Here is a 16945-nt window from a genome sequence, read left to right on the forward strand (position 1 = left end):
ACTTAATTGATTGCGTGACATTGTGACCAAATGAGCCCATGATTTTCCCAATCAGATCAATGGCAAGTGGCTATGTGATATTACCAGGATTGACACAGACAAGCAAGCAATGTCCGGTCGTGACGTAAACAGCAGAGATTTCAACCACCACACCAACTCTGTTTTGAGGGACAAAGCGAGGGGTAGGGGTTAAACTTGGAAAAGGGTTTGGGCCTAAGTAATAATTTTGAGATGAAGCTGGAGTTATGGCATCCTGAACGGAGAAGGATGTCACACTCTGACAGTGTGTGTTGTGATCTGTGCTCCTCTGTTCTGTTTTTTGGTGGCTGGAATGGCCGTGCATTCATGTTAGAGTATTGTGAACGCTTGTGTTAATGTGAGGATCCAGGCTAGTGCATGCAACCCTGTCTTTTCCCTGTCCTTCCTGCGTCCATTTTCAACATGGCAGCCTGATGAGAAACTTTTTTATCGCTGGGTATGAAAACTGAATACTTTCTTTCATATTTGATCAGCATTGCCTTGTTTTTCCTGAGAAGTGTGTGCTCAGAAGCTAGGTTTTATTTTATTTTCTTTCAACTTTATTGAGCAAACAATGCAGAGATTTGTTTTGATCTGAGAGGCTGATGCTCCGGTGTGATATCCAGTGACAGGGAACGTTGTCTATTTCATTTTTAAAGATGAAGTCTTTGAAACTATGAATGTTCAGCCAAGATCCAGTGTCTGGTTTATCAACCAGCTGACACATACTGACTTGACTCCAGAGGCTGTGATATTTTGGCTCAGTAGGTTTTGGCTGTGATGGATAGAATATGATTATGGAACCATTAACGTTTGTTTCTTTTCATTGTGCCACAGCTAATGGCAATCACAGTTCTGTGCGAGCTCCATTCCACCTCCAACATACGGAGGATTTTTCTGCAGCACCTGGATTAACACAATCTGCTGATGGCCAGATGTTCAACAGAGGCTGCCAGTGAGCGAGCTGCCAAATAAACCACAAGCTTCTCTCTTAAGAGCAGCACACAAAGGAAAGCCTGTGTGTAAAGCTGGGTCAGATAGCGCTGGAAAAAAACAACAACAATTGTTCATATTGTTCACTGTATTTTTGAAGATATTTGAATTACTGTCTGCGTATAACTGTTGAAACCTTTCACAAGTGAGATTCGGTGAGGAAAAAGTTCTCAGTTTTTGGCAGAGAAACTACAAAAAGAAAGTTTTTAAAGGTCCCATATTGTAGAAAGTCAGGTTCTTAGGTGTTGTTAATACTTAGTATCAAAATGCTCAATACACAGAGAAATTTTTACAGTCTGGTTTCAGAAATGGAGTCCTTAAACAAAGAGTCAGGACCTTTGTAAGGCTGTCACTGCCCTCAGCCACATCCCCCCTGCACAGCTATGAAAACACAGTGGGCGGTGCCTGCTCGGACCTGTGAGCGCTGACTAATCAGAGCAGCCTGAGCTTTGCAGGAGCCTTAAAGAGACAGGCACTAAAACCAAGAGCTCAAACAGAGGGTAAATAGAGGTGTCGGATCAATGGACAGTATGAGAAACATAATGTGTTTTTCCAATGTGAAATCATTTAAACATTCTCCAGTAGCCCTGCAAAATCAAACTATGAACATAACATGGGACCTTTAATCTAATTTGCAGCTTTTGTTGCCTCCAGACCGCCGTGGCTCATTTGTGTAAACCTGTTATTAACCCCTGTATATGTATTCATGACATTATAAGAAGAGGGCAAGGAGCTCCATTGATTTGCTGTCACTCTAATTTGGGTTTGTTTACTCTTCAGCATACTTGGCATTTAAGACTGTTGGTTTGCGGTCTCCGGGGGATGACGGGGAGGCTCACGAGTATGTGTATTAACGACTTAGACTGGTGTGCAAATGTGATATCGCACATGGATGCGAGATATTCTTTGACGCCAGACGAGCGGGAAAGTAATTATTTTAAAGAAATTAATTTCCACTTAGTGAAACTGGGGAAGGGTTTGAACGTTAATGGGTAAAACGAGTAATTGACATGCTGCATGCTGTGTGTGGAGTGTCATACCAAGTAGAAAACATGGATTTATGGGCCATGGCATGTGAGTGGAAAGCCTGTGAAAGGACATTGTCTCCGTAACATGCCGTACATGGCGAGTTATTATCAACATGAGAAAAAGGAATGCAGATTGGAAAAAGCTGAACATGTCACTCTGAAAGACTGAATATCTCAAGATAAGAAAAATAAAAAAAAATGTAGATGTCTGCAAGGGTATTTTTGATGGTTACTTCTAAATCTTCAATATTCACGTACACAATGTACCCAGATGAGGTTTACGATGACTCGGACAAGTGTTATTGAGCTCTGATGAAGCCGATGGCCATGATTACTGAGTGCCTCTAAATGAAAGGCCTGTTGTCTATGCCTGAACTGAAGTGTGAGGTTCGAGGACCCACTTCAAGTTTGATATTGCCAGTGGAGTGCGGTGCATTGCGTACCCTTGCGGATGGCGAGGAGTGGAGCGATAGCGCTTTGGTGCCAAACAGTGATGAGCAGAGTCCAGGGTAACACTATCAACACGATGGCAAGAATATCTCTTCTCTTCGGCATCTCCAGGATTGGTTATTTGGCTCGGCATTACCTGGAGGAAAAATAGATGGACGTGTTATAATTCTGCTTTTTTGGAACACACATCATTTCTCGTCACTTTGTAAACCTTGTAAAAATTCAAGAAATCATAACATAACAAACATTTAGACAAATAAACCTCCACCAGACTGAAGCAAATCTCAATGACTTAGGAATGGAGAGGCACAAACACAGGACTTTAATTATCATTAACTGCATCAGAGACATCATATTACGCACAGAGGACACTCAAATTCATGAGGGGGCGTCACTGGGGAAAGTTAAAAGGTGACAAGGAAGGTGTGTATCACAGAGTTGTTAAAATGATCATTATTATGCAGCAGACGCAACGCCATTAAAGCCTCACCATAACGCAGCAAGAGTTACATGATGGAGCAGGTGATTGTTGTTTAACCTATGCGGAAATATGTAAGAAGTCCAAAGAATAAAGGTCGTTAAATAAAACTGTGACTATGGCTGCCAGCGAAAGAAAGGTCCGAGCCACTGGAGGAGGCCGTGGAGCAAGAGCTTGTGCCCTCTGCCAGCCCGATGAGCTCATCGCTGCCATCACAGAGGCGGGGTAAGTGACTTCATGCCCAGTGCTGCAACTATTCACCAGCCAAATGGCAGGAAACCATGTCACCATACTGCGGGAATGACTGTTTGGCAAATGTGCAGAGTACAGGTCACTTGGTTCAGCTTAACTTCTCTATAATTACAGGGTTAGGGTTAGGACGAATCCGCTTCGTGTCGGGGGTCCGGACTTATTTTCCCGATAGTGACCGCCGTTCTATACATTATCCCGCTTATTACATGGTTACTTGCCAACACGAAAGAAAACTTGACACAGGGTGTCTTTTTACAATTTATTTGTTACCGTTCATAGTGTTTTTCAGCAGAGAAATTTAGTTCGCCAAACTGACGCCGTTTCACTTCTCCCTCTTCGCTGCTTTCCTCTCCTTTTCTTTTCTTGACCGGTGACGACAACTTAGCCTTTTGCCAAGAGTTGAAATCACCGTATTTTCCAAGATTATTAAAGTTAATGTGAAACTCATCCATACCAGTGGCCCAGGAGTAGTTTTTTCCGATATGAAGTAGACTACAGATCAGCTGACGTCGCTTAGCGACCGAAGACGATCGGGTGACAAGTGACCGGACTACTTGCGGAGCAAAGATTTTAGAGCGCAGAGTGCTACGGAATACGTGAATCAGAGGCAAAAAGGCCACTTTCCTTGACGACGGTCAAATATGCTTAGCAGCGGTCAATTATACGAGAATAATTGACCGCCAAACGTTGGGAAGGCCCATTCAAGTGAATGGAGCATTCTACAGCATTAAGAAGAGCCGTGTAATAAAGACATGTTAATATCAGGCGGTTCTGAGCCATGATTGGACAAACAAAACAAAGATTGTTCAGTGTTGATTCTACAATGGGTGACATCGAAAAAGAAAACAGCTAAACCCCTTATGCATCATATAAAGTAAATTCAGATTCCATCTTTCAACCATGGAATTGAATATCAGATTGAATCAATACCTCTGACACAGTCTCCACAAACACTATTATGTTTCACAAATGAATAATTTGGTGTAATTTGCTTTGGATTGCATCATTATTTCTCAGGGTTTCTCCTTCTCTGTACGACACTTCATTGCCACGCAGCTCATTTGCATTGAATTTAAGGATGACAGGCCTCCCCATCTCTCCCAGGGTCTGTCTCTCCTCCTCCCTTATAGGCATCTGGCTGGAAAAATGCAGTTATTAACTGATTTGCTCAATTAAACAAAGGAGGAAAGCAGACATAATGCGAGGACAGGTGTTTCCTGTATTCATTCTGGCTTTACACATGAGGAAATAAGTCGCCACATTCCCCACAGTGTTCCTGCTCCCACTGCTGGGGAAGGTGGCGGTACACTGAGGCTTAACATAATAGTACATGCCAATTATGTTTATTGAGTTCTGTAAATAAATGCACCGTTAGTGGCCATGCTATCAGGTGAGAACGGCTTAAGTGAGGACAGTTCTGACACGAACAAAGCTGCAATTTTTTTCTACTTCAGCGGAGAGGTGACTTACAGCAGAGTCCTCTGTGGAATATATTATTGCGCATGGTCCCGAATGCTTATGCAGAAGTACAATAAGTTATACAGATAATGACATTATCCCCCATTTCATGTCCTTGAATGAATGGTAGGGGAATTTCACTTATAAACACAGTAAATGCATCCTGTTGAGCCGTGCTTTTCAAGGGAGACACGGGGAACAGACGGATACCCAGTCTTCCAGCTGCACATGAATAAAAGTAATCTGCGCGCTTTTTGAAATGAAAAGCTTTAGCCGTGTAGACGAGAAATAAGCCTTTTAAACCTTTTCAGCACACAATTATTTTACACGTTTACAAATACTGGGAATGCAAAAACATCATTATACAACGTATTAATAGATACAAACCCATGTCTACTCTATCAATTATGAATATAGTCATTTTCCAGGGGAAAAAAAAGATTCACCACGCCATCTGGAAAGCACTCACTGAGAACAAACTCCTGCTAATGCCTAACACCTATACACCTGATATCACTGCTATTGCTTATATTGTATGTGAAGTGGATTTAGTGACCTTGTGAGTACTGGGACGTAGTGTCCCTAAAAAAAAAAAGTCTATAATATTATTATAGACTTTTTTTTTTTAGGGACACTCCACTTCCATAAAGTTGAAGGACTCACAAGAGACAGATTAACATTACATTAACAGTTAAAATTGAAGCAGCAGAGGCAAATATATCCTGACTCTCAGTCCTTAGTGTATGTTGCGATCCTAGAAACATTAGATTCTACATTTCCCACACTGCAATTTGGTAGCATCTTTTGCAAGATCCCCTCTGCCTGGTTAATGTCCATGTCGTCCAAACTCCTTATCTCCAGTTTGCAACATAGGCTTTCTGAAATTAGTTGTGATCCAACGCTGTGATAACCCTGATGACATCACTGTGACCTGACAAAGCTCCTCCTGAGCCACAGACAACATACAACTGATGCCACAGGTTGAGCAGTTCTCCTTGTGACCTGTCAACTGACCTTGATGTGTAAAATCAGTGGAATGCCCCTTTAAAGTTAAAATGATGTAATTCTGCATTAAAATACCTTCAAACGACTGGTCCATGTTGTATATTATGTTGAGTTGTGCTCTCATGTATTCCAAAATATTTCTAACAATGTTCAAACCTGGAGAAATCTTTAATGCACTCAAGGTAACGCTGTGTTTCATGTTGCCATGAAAGTCACTATGGCTTCTGGAGTCAGAGTGAGAGTTCTTCTTCTTTTCGTGTCTTTGAAGCTGGTTGGTTATATGACAGTTTCCCATTTCAAGAGTGAGAGTCAAGGAAGTCAACAAATGTGACTGAACATGGTTTGAATAAAACTTGAATACATTACCTGTTCCTTAAACCTTTCTGCCTGAGTCACTGTGGTTGTTTAATTATGAAAGCAACAACTCCCATGATCCCACACTACTTCCTCACCCCGAGCGGCAGGGATGACATACTTATCATACTTACATACAATCTCATCGCTGATTAATATGAGTCGAGAGAAGGCTTTGGATGCTCACCCACAGTTAAAACTGGATCATGGCACCACTGGTGATGCGCAGTTGGGAAGACCACACCGCACGCTTGTCGAGCTACGTAGCGGCGACATCCTCCATGACGTCACAGGCCGACCATTTTTCCTTTTCCTCTCCCTCCACCGTGTCTACTCACGCAGACAGGCAACTGCAGGCCCTGACCTGTAACATAAGGACATTTCATTGAATAAGAGAAGAGGGATTGTGAATGCGTCTCTCTTTGTTCTCTAACAGTGTGTGTCTTCATGTGGAGCCCCCCCCCCCCCGCCCCATGCGTGAGACATTCAAGGACAGAGAGTCAGGTATAAACATAGCGATTTGGACAGGGCCGAAGAGTCAAATGCCTTACAGAGATTCTTGGCTACACACACCTTCATGAGCAAGCGTGGCTGTGTAGCGTCTATTCATTATTTAACATCAAAAAGAACCATGCTGGAAAATGCAAACGAGGGAAAGTGTGTCAGTATGAAGTAATGAACTCTAATTTGGATGCACACCATTCAGATTCACGGGAGGAATCCCTCCCTCGGGGGGCCTGGTGATATGTAACACTGCATGCTTTACAATGCTGCCGTTTCCGCCCATGTGTGAAATGGTTAATACTGTACATTGATAAGCCATTTTACCTCATTGACTCCAGTCTCAACTGCACAGACGCAGACTCAGTATTTTTCTTTTTTTTTTGTAATGCGGAAACTGGAAGAGGTTTAGTCACAACTCCATCGCTTGCCAACAGTCTGGGGTGGGGGATGTTACAAAAATAAACTGGCATCATGTCTTATTCAAATACATCTGAGGGAACGCCGCTTCTATGGAGGCTTATGCTTCACTCAGCCAACGATGTCTGCACGCCGCATCAGCTCCAACACTGCATGGCTGAAGACTGTATTTCAGGGGTTTTGAAGCAGAGAGTCATATAAACTGCAAATATGTAGGTTTAAGGGAATGAGCAGCAGGAGTCCCAGAGCCATTTAACTGGGGCACACTGTTGTATAAAAAAGCAAATTGCCTGTGTTTCAGGAAATGCAGCAGGGGGTGTTTGTGCTGGATGTGCACAAGATTTCAACACAATCTATTTCAGGTCGCCCTGACTCATTGTCCAATTGCTCAAACTGAGGGATTGACGTCAGCTGTGTTGAATAAAACGAATGGTCCTCATTGGTAGGTGCAGCTCCCGCAGTATTTGTTTTTATCAGTATGACAGCGACAGGCAAGTGCTGTCGTGAAAAAAAACAAACAAAACAGCACAAACTAACAGCGGCGGTAGAAAAAAAGGCTTTACAATTGCTGCCAGGTACTGTCATGCATGCAAACTCCCAATGACAGTGTTGTCGCTCTGATTTCTGCACAACACTCCCCTCTTCTACACGTTGTGATGGAGCTAAACAGACGGAAACACACAAAGCGAAACAACCTGCCAAAATTTCAGAACCTCACGACAGGCCGGTGCAGCGTCTGAGTGCTAAATATTTTTGAAAGAAAATGTTCGGGAAAACAAAACGACGTGGCAAGTGCTGGCAGCTGAAGGGAGCTGGAGCTCACACTGCTGCCGTTAAGTGGTGAGTATACAGAGCTGAAAATCCATGTTTTGTGAAAGAAATGCATTCGTGAAAAAGTTCTGATTTCTTCTCTTGCACAGAGCTGTTTACACACGTATAATGAATTAATCTAATAATGGTTATGAAATTACCCAATGAATCGACTTCATATTTTCAGTTTTGCTAGTGGCTTGTCTTTTGAAAAGCTTTTCTTGGCTGGGTTGGCCCACCACTTTGGTACAGACTGAAATATCCCAAAAACAATTAGACGGATTACTGTTTCATTTTGTACATTTATTGCGCCCAGAGCACGTGGCCCACGAGTGGCGTTCGTCCAATCAGGGGCGGACAGCTAGTGTTTTACATGGCTGCCGGAGGGTGTAGCCTGTTTTTTGCGTTGCCGCAAGTAAGCATTGCGATGTTAGCATGGTAGTGTTGTTTAACTCAAGGCATCGTTGCACCTAGTGAGTACAGACTGTTTGTCATGTCCCCGCATTCACAGCTGTGGAGCACAATGCTCTCCATTGAGGCGGCTGATTGACGCACATACAGAACTGTACGCACACACAAAACAAAACCGCCTGTTCCCTCCAAATCTGCTCAGCACGCAATAAATCGTTAACACCATCAGAAAACCGGATAAAGAGGGCTCTGGTAGCGAGGCCTCTGCACCGCACAAGCACCCAGGTGGCCTGTTTGTGTCTGTGGCACCTGAACTGTGTGATGTGGCAAGAATGCACAGCACGGGCTGCGGCAGCCAATGGCAGACAATGAGGCTCGACAGCCTTTCACATCAGCACGAGTTAACCAGCTGTGACGAGAACACCTGCCTCTGATTAATAAAGAATCACAGCAACAATGCCACTTGCGAAAATTGCTGTTCTGATTGTTGAACTAACACCGTCACCCCTAAAAGGTGAGGCGGGCTGGAGGGGGGGTGAGGCGGAACGCGTCCCTCGTGGGTTTGAGTGTCTGAGAGAGGTACTGAGTGAGATACAAAGGATGGGAGATGTTGATGATGACCTCATGTTACACGCAACTTTCATTTTCTTCTCATTTTCAGCAGCGCGCCGTTACCGTACAGGGCTCTTAATGCCATTTTATCCCATTCGCACTCACATTCACACTTATAAGAAACCAATTTACAGTGAGCAATTAGGTCACTTAACCCACACATATTTGGGCTGTGAGTGGGAGCAGAAACACTTGGAGGGGACCCACACAGACACTGGGAGATCAGATCCCATACAGAAAATCCCTGCTACGAGGCAACGGCGCTAACCATCGCACCGCCACGCCGCGCCTCAACTGGCATCGCATGAATACAGTCACATCGTAGGGTTTATACTGCATGTAGCACCTCGAAGCTATTACACGAAGACACAGAGTGCCTCATTAAACCCTCCTTTGAATCTAGCGTCATTTCTTTTTGGAGAGCAGTATCTTTTATTCTTTAACTTAAAACCTCATCAAGATTCATCAGGCAGCAACTGCAACAGAAAAAAGGGCTCTGAGTCACTTCTTTGCGGCACAGAGGGACGCTTTTTATTCCATATCATACGCTGTGAGGATGGACTTATTTCTTCTTCTTCCTCTTCTTCTTCTTCTTCTTCTTCTTCTTCTACCTCTTCTTCTTCTTCTTCTTCTTCTTCTTCTTTATTATTATTATTATTATCTTGCTAAGACTATGTTTTGTTTGACTAACCTGACTTTCGTGATGTTGCTGAGTGATATCCTCATTAAAATACTGTCATATATTTACTAGCTGTTTTCTGAGGCTTTCAGCTGCATCTCGTGGCCGTCCACGGTTGATGTCATTTCATCTGTTACCGTACGTGTAGCTCAGTTGTCATGTATGGAACTTTACGTGATGCTGGACTTTAAATGTATCGCCTGTTGTGATAGAATTCACCTATTTACCTTTGCCACGCGAGCAAACTCAATCTCCTCAACATGTGATCGAAAGCATGAGCAAAGAAGTGGACGTTAAGTAAGTGGAAGCAACATTCAGCTTAATGTCAGATATACAGTACATTAGGTGACACATTACACATTTTTTCATAATAATATTATAATTATAATACAAAATTTTCACATTACGTGAAATTAATTAACTTTCTACAAACTACTGTACGCCTTCAATAAAAACACAACCTTATATATAACATTACCTTTTAACATTAAAAGTTGAATTATACTGAAATGCGCTGCTGTAGTTCGGCTTATAAACATACTTTAATAGGCACTGTCAGTAAACTCTGATTATTTATTACCCGGTCCCTGTCACTGACAAACATATATCAGAGCCATCAGATCAGCACTGGCAGCCTCACACATTCTCTCTCTCTCCCTCAGATTTGTGAAGCTGAGTCTTCAAAGACGAAGCGGGGGCAACTTTCCAAGTTTGTAATCGAGTCTGCCTCCGACTTCTGAGCTCCCTTGGCCCCGGCCAGCTCCTATTTCCAGAGGACCAATAATAACATCATCTTTTCCTTGCTTGCTTTGTGGCAATATTTTGATGTACTCTCCAGTCGGCATGCTATCTGAAGACACTGTGTGTCCTGCTATGTCCAATTGTTCGCCTTCGCTTTCGGGATTCATTGGCCTCAGACCAACTCGGTAAAGCCCTGAACCATGTTCAGCGCTGTCAGGGGAACCCTAGACGACAAGTCGCTGCAATAGATCATTATTGATGTTGCTGTCACAGACCCCCAAAAACCGCTTCGCCAAGAGCTGTCATTGAAAGTGAATTTTGAATCCAAGGCATTTATTCAAACAGGCTTAATTACTTTTGAAATACAGTAAGCCGGCAGCAGGTGATCTGTCTAACTTGCCCTGGTTTTGGGTTTCAGGCCACAGATTCCTCTTAACATCTTCACAGTTTAATTAATGTTCAGGCGAGACATTCAGCTTGATGGAAACTTTTGATTTGAACTGACAGGAGACACCCATACATGACTCTGGAGTATACACATGTTCTACATCTGTTTGTATTTAACAGGACCTGAGCAGAGTTTTGGATAATATCCGAATGTTGTTTCGAGTTTTTCTCGTCCTATTTCCTCTTTGTTGTTGTGTTTTAATTAGTGCATAAATACATTTAATTCATATGAATTTATTAGCTCCTCTTCCACTCAGACGGAGAAACTGTAAGATATAATGGACGAAGAAACAATTAGCAGTTGCCACACTGATGTACTCGAGAACAGTCTTGTGTTTTAAAGACTGGGATGCACCGAAGCAGTCGAAATCTTTTTCTCACAAACTAATTTAACTCATTTGTGGGCAGAGGGGGAAGCGGTGAAACAGTGTACGGTGTTAATTTGAAATCTTGAGAAGAGTCGGCAATTATTTCACTTCTCAAAACGTGAACGAGGGGGGCTCTGAAGTTGTTGGGATTCAAACAGGCATGAAAAGAAAACTATCAAGAAGCTTCACGAGATTCATGGCGGAGGAAGCCTTTCACTCTGAATGAATAAAAATGGGAAGATCTTCTGGGTTTGCATTTCTCGCGTTTGTTATTGCTACCATCGATATTCTAGGTTTGGGTTCAGCCGAAGGTCGCCTTCTGGTTTTGTGTTACTTGTCCCATCAATCCAATTCACACCTGCCACAGAGCGAGTCTCTTCAAAATTTGATCCTCTCCTCATGAAGCAGCAACTGCATCGAGTCGAGCTAATAATAGCACCGCAGGGAAGGCAACTACTGTATGAACACTGTGGGTGCCTGCGAGAGGAAAGACAGCTATGTTGTTTACGATCGTGCAATGTTCTTATCTTTACCTTAAATCGTGCCGGAATTATAACTCGACAATGGTAATAATTTATGCAGTAATCAAAGATTGTCTGAAGGTGATTAACAGACGGAACCTGATACAAAACACGTCGACCTTAAATCTGCCTGTTTGCAGAGACAGAGAACAGACCCAATCACTGCAAATGCTGTTTGGTGCAAAAATTAGTGTGGCGAGTGCTGCTTCTCATGCTTGATTTAGACGAGGACGGCTGGTTTATTTTCAGGAAAAAATTGAATAACTCATTAGCTGCGAGCATTGGCCCTGATTGATGGCCCAAGTCCATGCCGGGATCGGGCTGCCTCAGCAGCGATAAAAGATTTAAGAGCACCAACCTTCAGGCAGGTTCTTCTCTGCTGATAACTGTGGGGGATAGCCCAGCGGAGTCTGCCTTTAACTTATCCTGACTAATTTATAGTTTGGCTCACCCAGGGCACATTTCCAATGCATCCTCTCACAGCTGGCTGAGCAGACTGAAGGAGCCCCGCAAGGATTGTAAAGGGCTGCCACTGAGACCTGGACCTGCCATGTCGGGTCAGCACAGCCTGGCTCTGATCAGAACGAAGTCGAGGGAGATGTCGCTTTGGGGAGACCACAGGGAGAGACGGGAGTCATAACAGCACAGTCTCACAGTTTCTCCTCATTATGACTGCGAGAATCCGCACGTGATTGTAAGAACGTGAAAGATAGTCGTCATTGATGTGGTTAACTAATGCACATCGATCGAGCTCATTAACGCCATCAAACCAACGGACTGCCTCAGTCTTGGAGTTTTGTGAGTTTAACCTACTAGTCTCTGGAATTTTGGAAAACACCCTTTTTTGCTTTCTGGCAGAGACTGACACCGGTCTTAGTATGGTTGATATGGCGATACAGTCTGCAGCCACTTAGCGTTTCTTAGCTTAGCACAAAGACTGGAAACGGGGGGTAGCTAGCCTATAGGCCATTTTTTACATAAATGAACATGTTTCATCTTTTTTATACAGAATGTGAAAAAAAATTGACATTTTACTTGGGGTTATGTGCCTGACCAGCTTGCTGACTAGAAACTGATCCCACCCGTTAGCTTTAGCAGACTTTGTTCCTTCTGGACAGAGCGAAGCTAGCTACCTTAATGCTAAGGTAAACTAACCAGCTAACCCCTGCGTTTGGACAGATTACGTCACAACCGTGCAAAATACAGTTATGATCATTTTGATGCTGCCTTCATCAAAATGAAGGCAGCATTCGTAGATGGTTGTGGTCTGACCAATGACACTGTAATGTAGTAAAGTGTGAGTTGGAGTCTCAACATGTTGACCACTGTCGGTGCTCTTATTCCCATCGCAAGCCGGCCCTCTAGTTTTTATATTCACCATTTATTCAGAGATATGAAAGAGGTCTCAATCTACTTATCTAACTCTCTCCCAGTAAGTAAATAAGCGTATTGACAAAATGTCAAATGTATTCCTTTAAGCTTGCTTTACTCAAAATGAATGAATAGGAATCAATGCTGCTCTTAAGCAACCCAAACCACAATTTAATTTGCAGGGTGAACTTGCCAATACAACCACTGACTGGTCACCACAGCCATGTTTTGTTTTTTTCTTTTATGAGCAATTTGCGCTTTGGCAACAAGGAAAATTAATAACGTATCCGTGGCTTATGTTTTCACACCGCTGCCGTAGAGTTTTGATTATACTGTAAATTAGAAAATGCTGTTAGATCCTCTGTGTGCCATCAACATGACAGGCAATATCAATCATAATGGGGAGCCTTTTGTTGAAAATAACAGTAAATCAATACATTACAACCCTTTGGAGAGTCTCCAGGAATGATTCATGAGCGTAGACATCAACAGTTCCTAATAATAAAAGGAACAGCACAGTGTTTATCTCATTAAAATCGGTTCTGGTTTACAGTGCATTGATTCCAACCGCATGTGACACGTCTCCCACTATGAACAGACTTATTATGCCTCGGCAAAAGGTCAAAGGTTGGCAGAGGAAGCTCCGAGATTCATTAGCTAATTAAAGCCTGCTTCCTGAGTGGGAGTTTGGGTGTCCGAGTCTCTGCTGCACCTTTCTCGCTCCGATACTTCAACGCGCTTGCTCTGCTGAGCTCTGAGTTCCTTAATGAGTGTTAGACCATGGATTTCTCCCATGAAAAATTGCCCAGCGTCGAAGTCCCTCAATTATATGCCCTTGTGGAGGGAAAATATATATAATTATGAATCTGATCATCCCTAATTAAACCTATGGGATTTGAGCCAATGCTGTGACAGTGTAGCTGAGTGTTGTTTTTTTGGGGGGGCTGGGAGATAATTGGTTTTAATAGAGAGGAAAAATGAAGAGATGTTAAGCCTTTCCTTCAGGAGAGCACTTGTTAAAATAACCCTTGTTGCTTGTTTTGACTGCTGGCCAGGATCATTTGGCATGTAAAGGAATTTGTACAGTCAAATCTTAATCAAAACATTTGCATTTTCATCAGTGACACATATTTAAGACTTGTCCTGATCTGCGTCAGCCATGAAAATGGAAAACTGAGATTTAAAAGACTGATGGTATGAAAAATGACATATGGGGACACCAGTCGCCTCGGGAAGGAGAGACAAGCCAGCGGGGAAAATGAAGAGGAGCTCCATGACCATCAAGTGTGTGTAGACGCGCGGTGCTGATGCATGTGTGAATCTGAATCAGGGTTGCTCTGGAGGACACCGTGCGTGCTCAGCAAAGCCTTCCCCGGGATAAGTAGAGGTTATGAGGATAAGTCTGATGTAGAGGCAGATGAACTTGGCACACAACAATTATGGACTCAACGCAGCTGCCAGTTTGCTCGTGTCCATCTCTGGTGTTTTCTTAATTACATAATTAGTCAGAGTGTTGGTATATGTGATGTCCCTGTATGACATGCTGTCATTAGCTCTGAACCTGCCAGTGAAACACAGCCCCCGGGAGATGGCTAATTTGTGGTGGAGAGACTCATTTAATAGCTTTGAAAATGAGTGGATACATCATCATTACTATTATTTCCCATGCTTACTGCATGTGTGAGTCATTCCGTTCGCTAATGCCTCGTGCAGTGCATTTCGTGTACACAACGATATCCTAAAAGCTCATTACCTTGCGTGTCGCAGATGATTTACTTATACCCAGTGTCGACACATTAAAGGCTGTGGTCCAAACACTGTGAATTAAAATTGACGTGCAATAGCAGCTCAGAGTTATTTTTGCTTACATGTCAGCCACCTGTTCCATGCTGGTTCCCCAAAGAAAACCACCTGATCTTAAAGGGCACCTTCATCAATTGTTTACATTAATGAGTGTTTACAGGTACTGGTGCACATTTGATAAAGTAGTGAAAAGCCCTTTGTGGCTGCAAAGGAAGCTGTATGTAATCTGATAAATTGTCAGGTTAAAGGTTCAAAACCTGGTGCCTATTTTACCCACAATGCAACTTATCCACAGAGTGACTTCACATGAGGCAATTTATCACATTACATGGAGCTTCCTCTTCAGCTACAAAAGGCTTTAGTCTACTATTACTCATGAGCTTGTACCTGTAAGAGACCTGTAAACACACATCTTATGAGTAAAACTGGTGGAGCGACCCTTTAATAATGCAATCATATCCCATTGTACTGTACAGGTCTTGCTGTGCTAGTTAATCGACATTGTTATTTCAAATTCCATACCAAAACAGTTTAGCACACACACGCTTTCTTGAATAAAGGCACTGACATTTAAAGATCTCTGGTAAAATGTCAGGTAAGTGATGATGTTGAATGCAGGCCTAATGAAGTTGCAAGTCAGCACAGCTTCCAGCTGAACATAAAAAAACAAGGCGCCTTTGACATTTCAACCTGAGCCATCATAATCTGCTCTTCGCTGGCCTTTGGAGCCATTGCTTATCACTTACTATTATTATTTGTCCTTCTGCTTTGCTTGTATGCAGCTATGCACAGCCGCATTCAAAGAGCACCCGGGGGCACAGAAAGATGACACCGACAGAACAGTGTTGACACAGCGACTGTGTGTCTGCTGATGCTACATTACAGAGGTGTCACTGACTCAACGGAGCAATGACTTTGCTGAGATAAAGAGCAGGGCGGTGACTGACGGCACGAATTTGCAGGCACCGCCGTCACCAAATCCTCATGCCTCCTCATTTTCAGCAACGTGGACGCTGAGCAAGCGTCCATGAAGACATATACTTTACTGTGCCGTGGTTATTATGATAATGATGGACAGGACTAAAAATACACCCAAAACAAAACCCAAATGTAACATAAACACATTCATTAACAGACAAAAACAGACATTTTCTCATCCACCAAGAGTACAGTGAGGCTAGACATGAGCTAAATGCTAACAATAGAAGCTAACATGCTCAGAATGCTGCTGTTCGAGAAACATTAGTTGGGAAATTTGCTTGATATCACTCTCAAGTCAATATTAAGCATCCGCCATCAGTCAGCTAGCTTGGCTTAGCCCCCAGACTGGAACAGGGCTCAAGAGCTATCCTGGTTCTCTCCAAAGGTCACAATATCCTCTGAACAGTACTTCTTAAATCTCTCTAATCAACTCACTGTTTATTTAATTTGTACTAGATTTAAGTTTGACAAGCTGCACTTTTACAGAGGTTATCTGCTGCTCTATTTCTTGGCCGTGAACAGTTTCTTCATGGAAACTTTTATCGTCTTGTCAAGAGGATGCCAGATAGCCAAGGAGAGATTCCAGGAAGTTGTCGTGCCTGGCCAAGGAAAAGTTCTGTACAGTTCCACTGCAAAACCGCAACTTGTCACCTTTTACTCTTTGGGGTTTTATACTGGTACAAAAATAGAGATGGTAATTCATTAATTAGTAAGCTTTTGAGGAGTTGGTGAGCAGATTTTGTTTTCCCTTCAGAGAGAGTCAGACAATCTGTTTCCCCATTTCCCGTGTTTGTGCTAAGCTAAGCTAATTGGCTGCATGCTGTAGCCTTAGTATTTTTGCGAGACAAACATGAGATTAGTATCAATCTTCTTATCTACTAATGTAAGCATGAGCATTTTCCAATTTTAAAGCATTTGAAGCATGTCTTGGCCATATGTCCTATACTGTTGTATTTCATCGCCAGCTACGACAGCCATTTGATGTCCCCTTTAGTTTAGTACTGACACGCTAGAGGTGAGTCATTTCTGCAGTGCCCATAGGGATATATACACACACATACACGGTAATACAGTCACACACAAAAGCCAGCATGACTTTCCTCTCTCCTCAGGGTGATCAATAACCTGTAGGCTGAAAGAAACCCTACTGTATCTGTCACTGGACTGAACCACAGGACCCTGGAGAGGGGGTGGCTGAAGAATAGCTATGGTGGGTCAGCCCAGTATCTATAATGAGTCCCCCC

General features: G+C 43.0%; 1 protein-coding gene across 3 annotated transcripts in view; it reads right to left on the minus strand.

The window, feature by feature from the left end:
* Window positions 1-16945, minus strand: part of LOC115565785 (galactosylgalactosylxylosylprotein 3-beta-glucuronosyltransferase 1) — a 79384-nt gene that overhangs the window by 11454 nt on the left and 50985 nt on the right. For all 3 annotated transcript variants that reach the window (XM_030391305.1, XM_030391298.1, XM_030391313.1), the window contains exons 3-4: window positions 6224-6400; window positions 2483-2625 (exon numbers count right to left, since the gene is read on the minus strand). In XM_030391305.1, the coding sequence (XP_030247165.1) occupies window positions 2483-2594 (112 nt within the window). In that variant the 5' untranslated portion in view covers window positions 2595-2625; window positions 6224-6400. The remainder of the gene's footprint in view (window positions 1-2482; window positions 2626-6223; window positions 6401-16945) is intronic.

Source organism: Sparus aurata, chromosome 2, assembly GCF_900880675.1.
Source record: "Sparus aurata chromosome 2, fSpaAur1.1, whole genome shotgun sequence".
Lineage (NCBI taxonomy): Eukaryota > Metazoa > Chordata > Actinopteri > Spariformes > Sparidae > Sparus > Sparus aurata.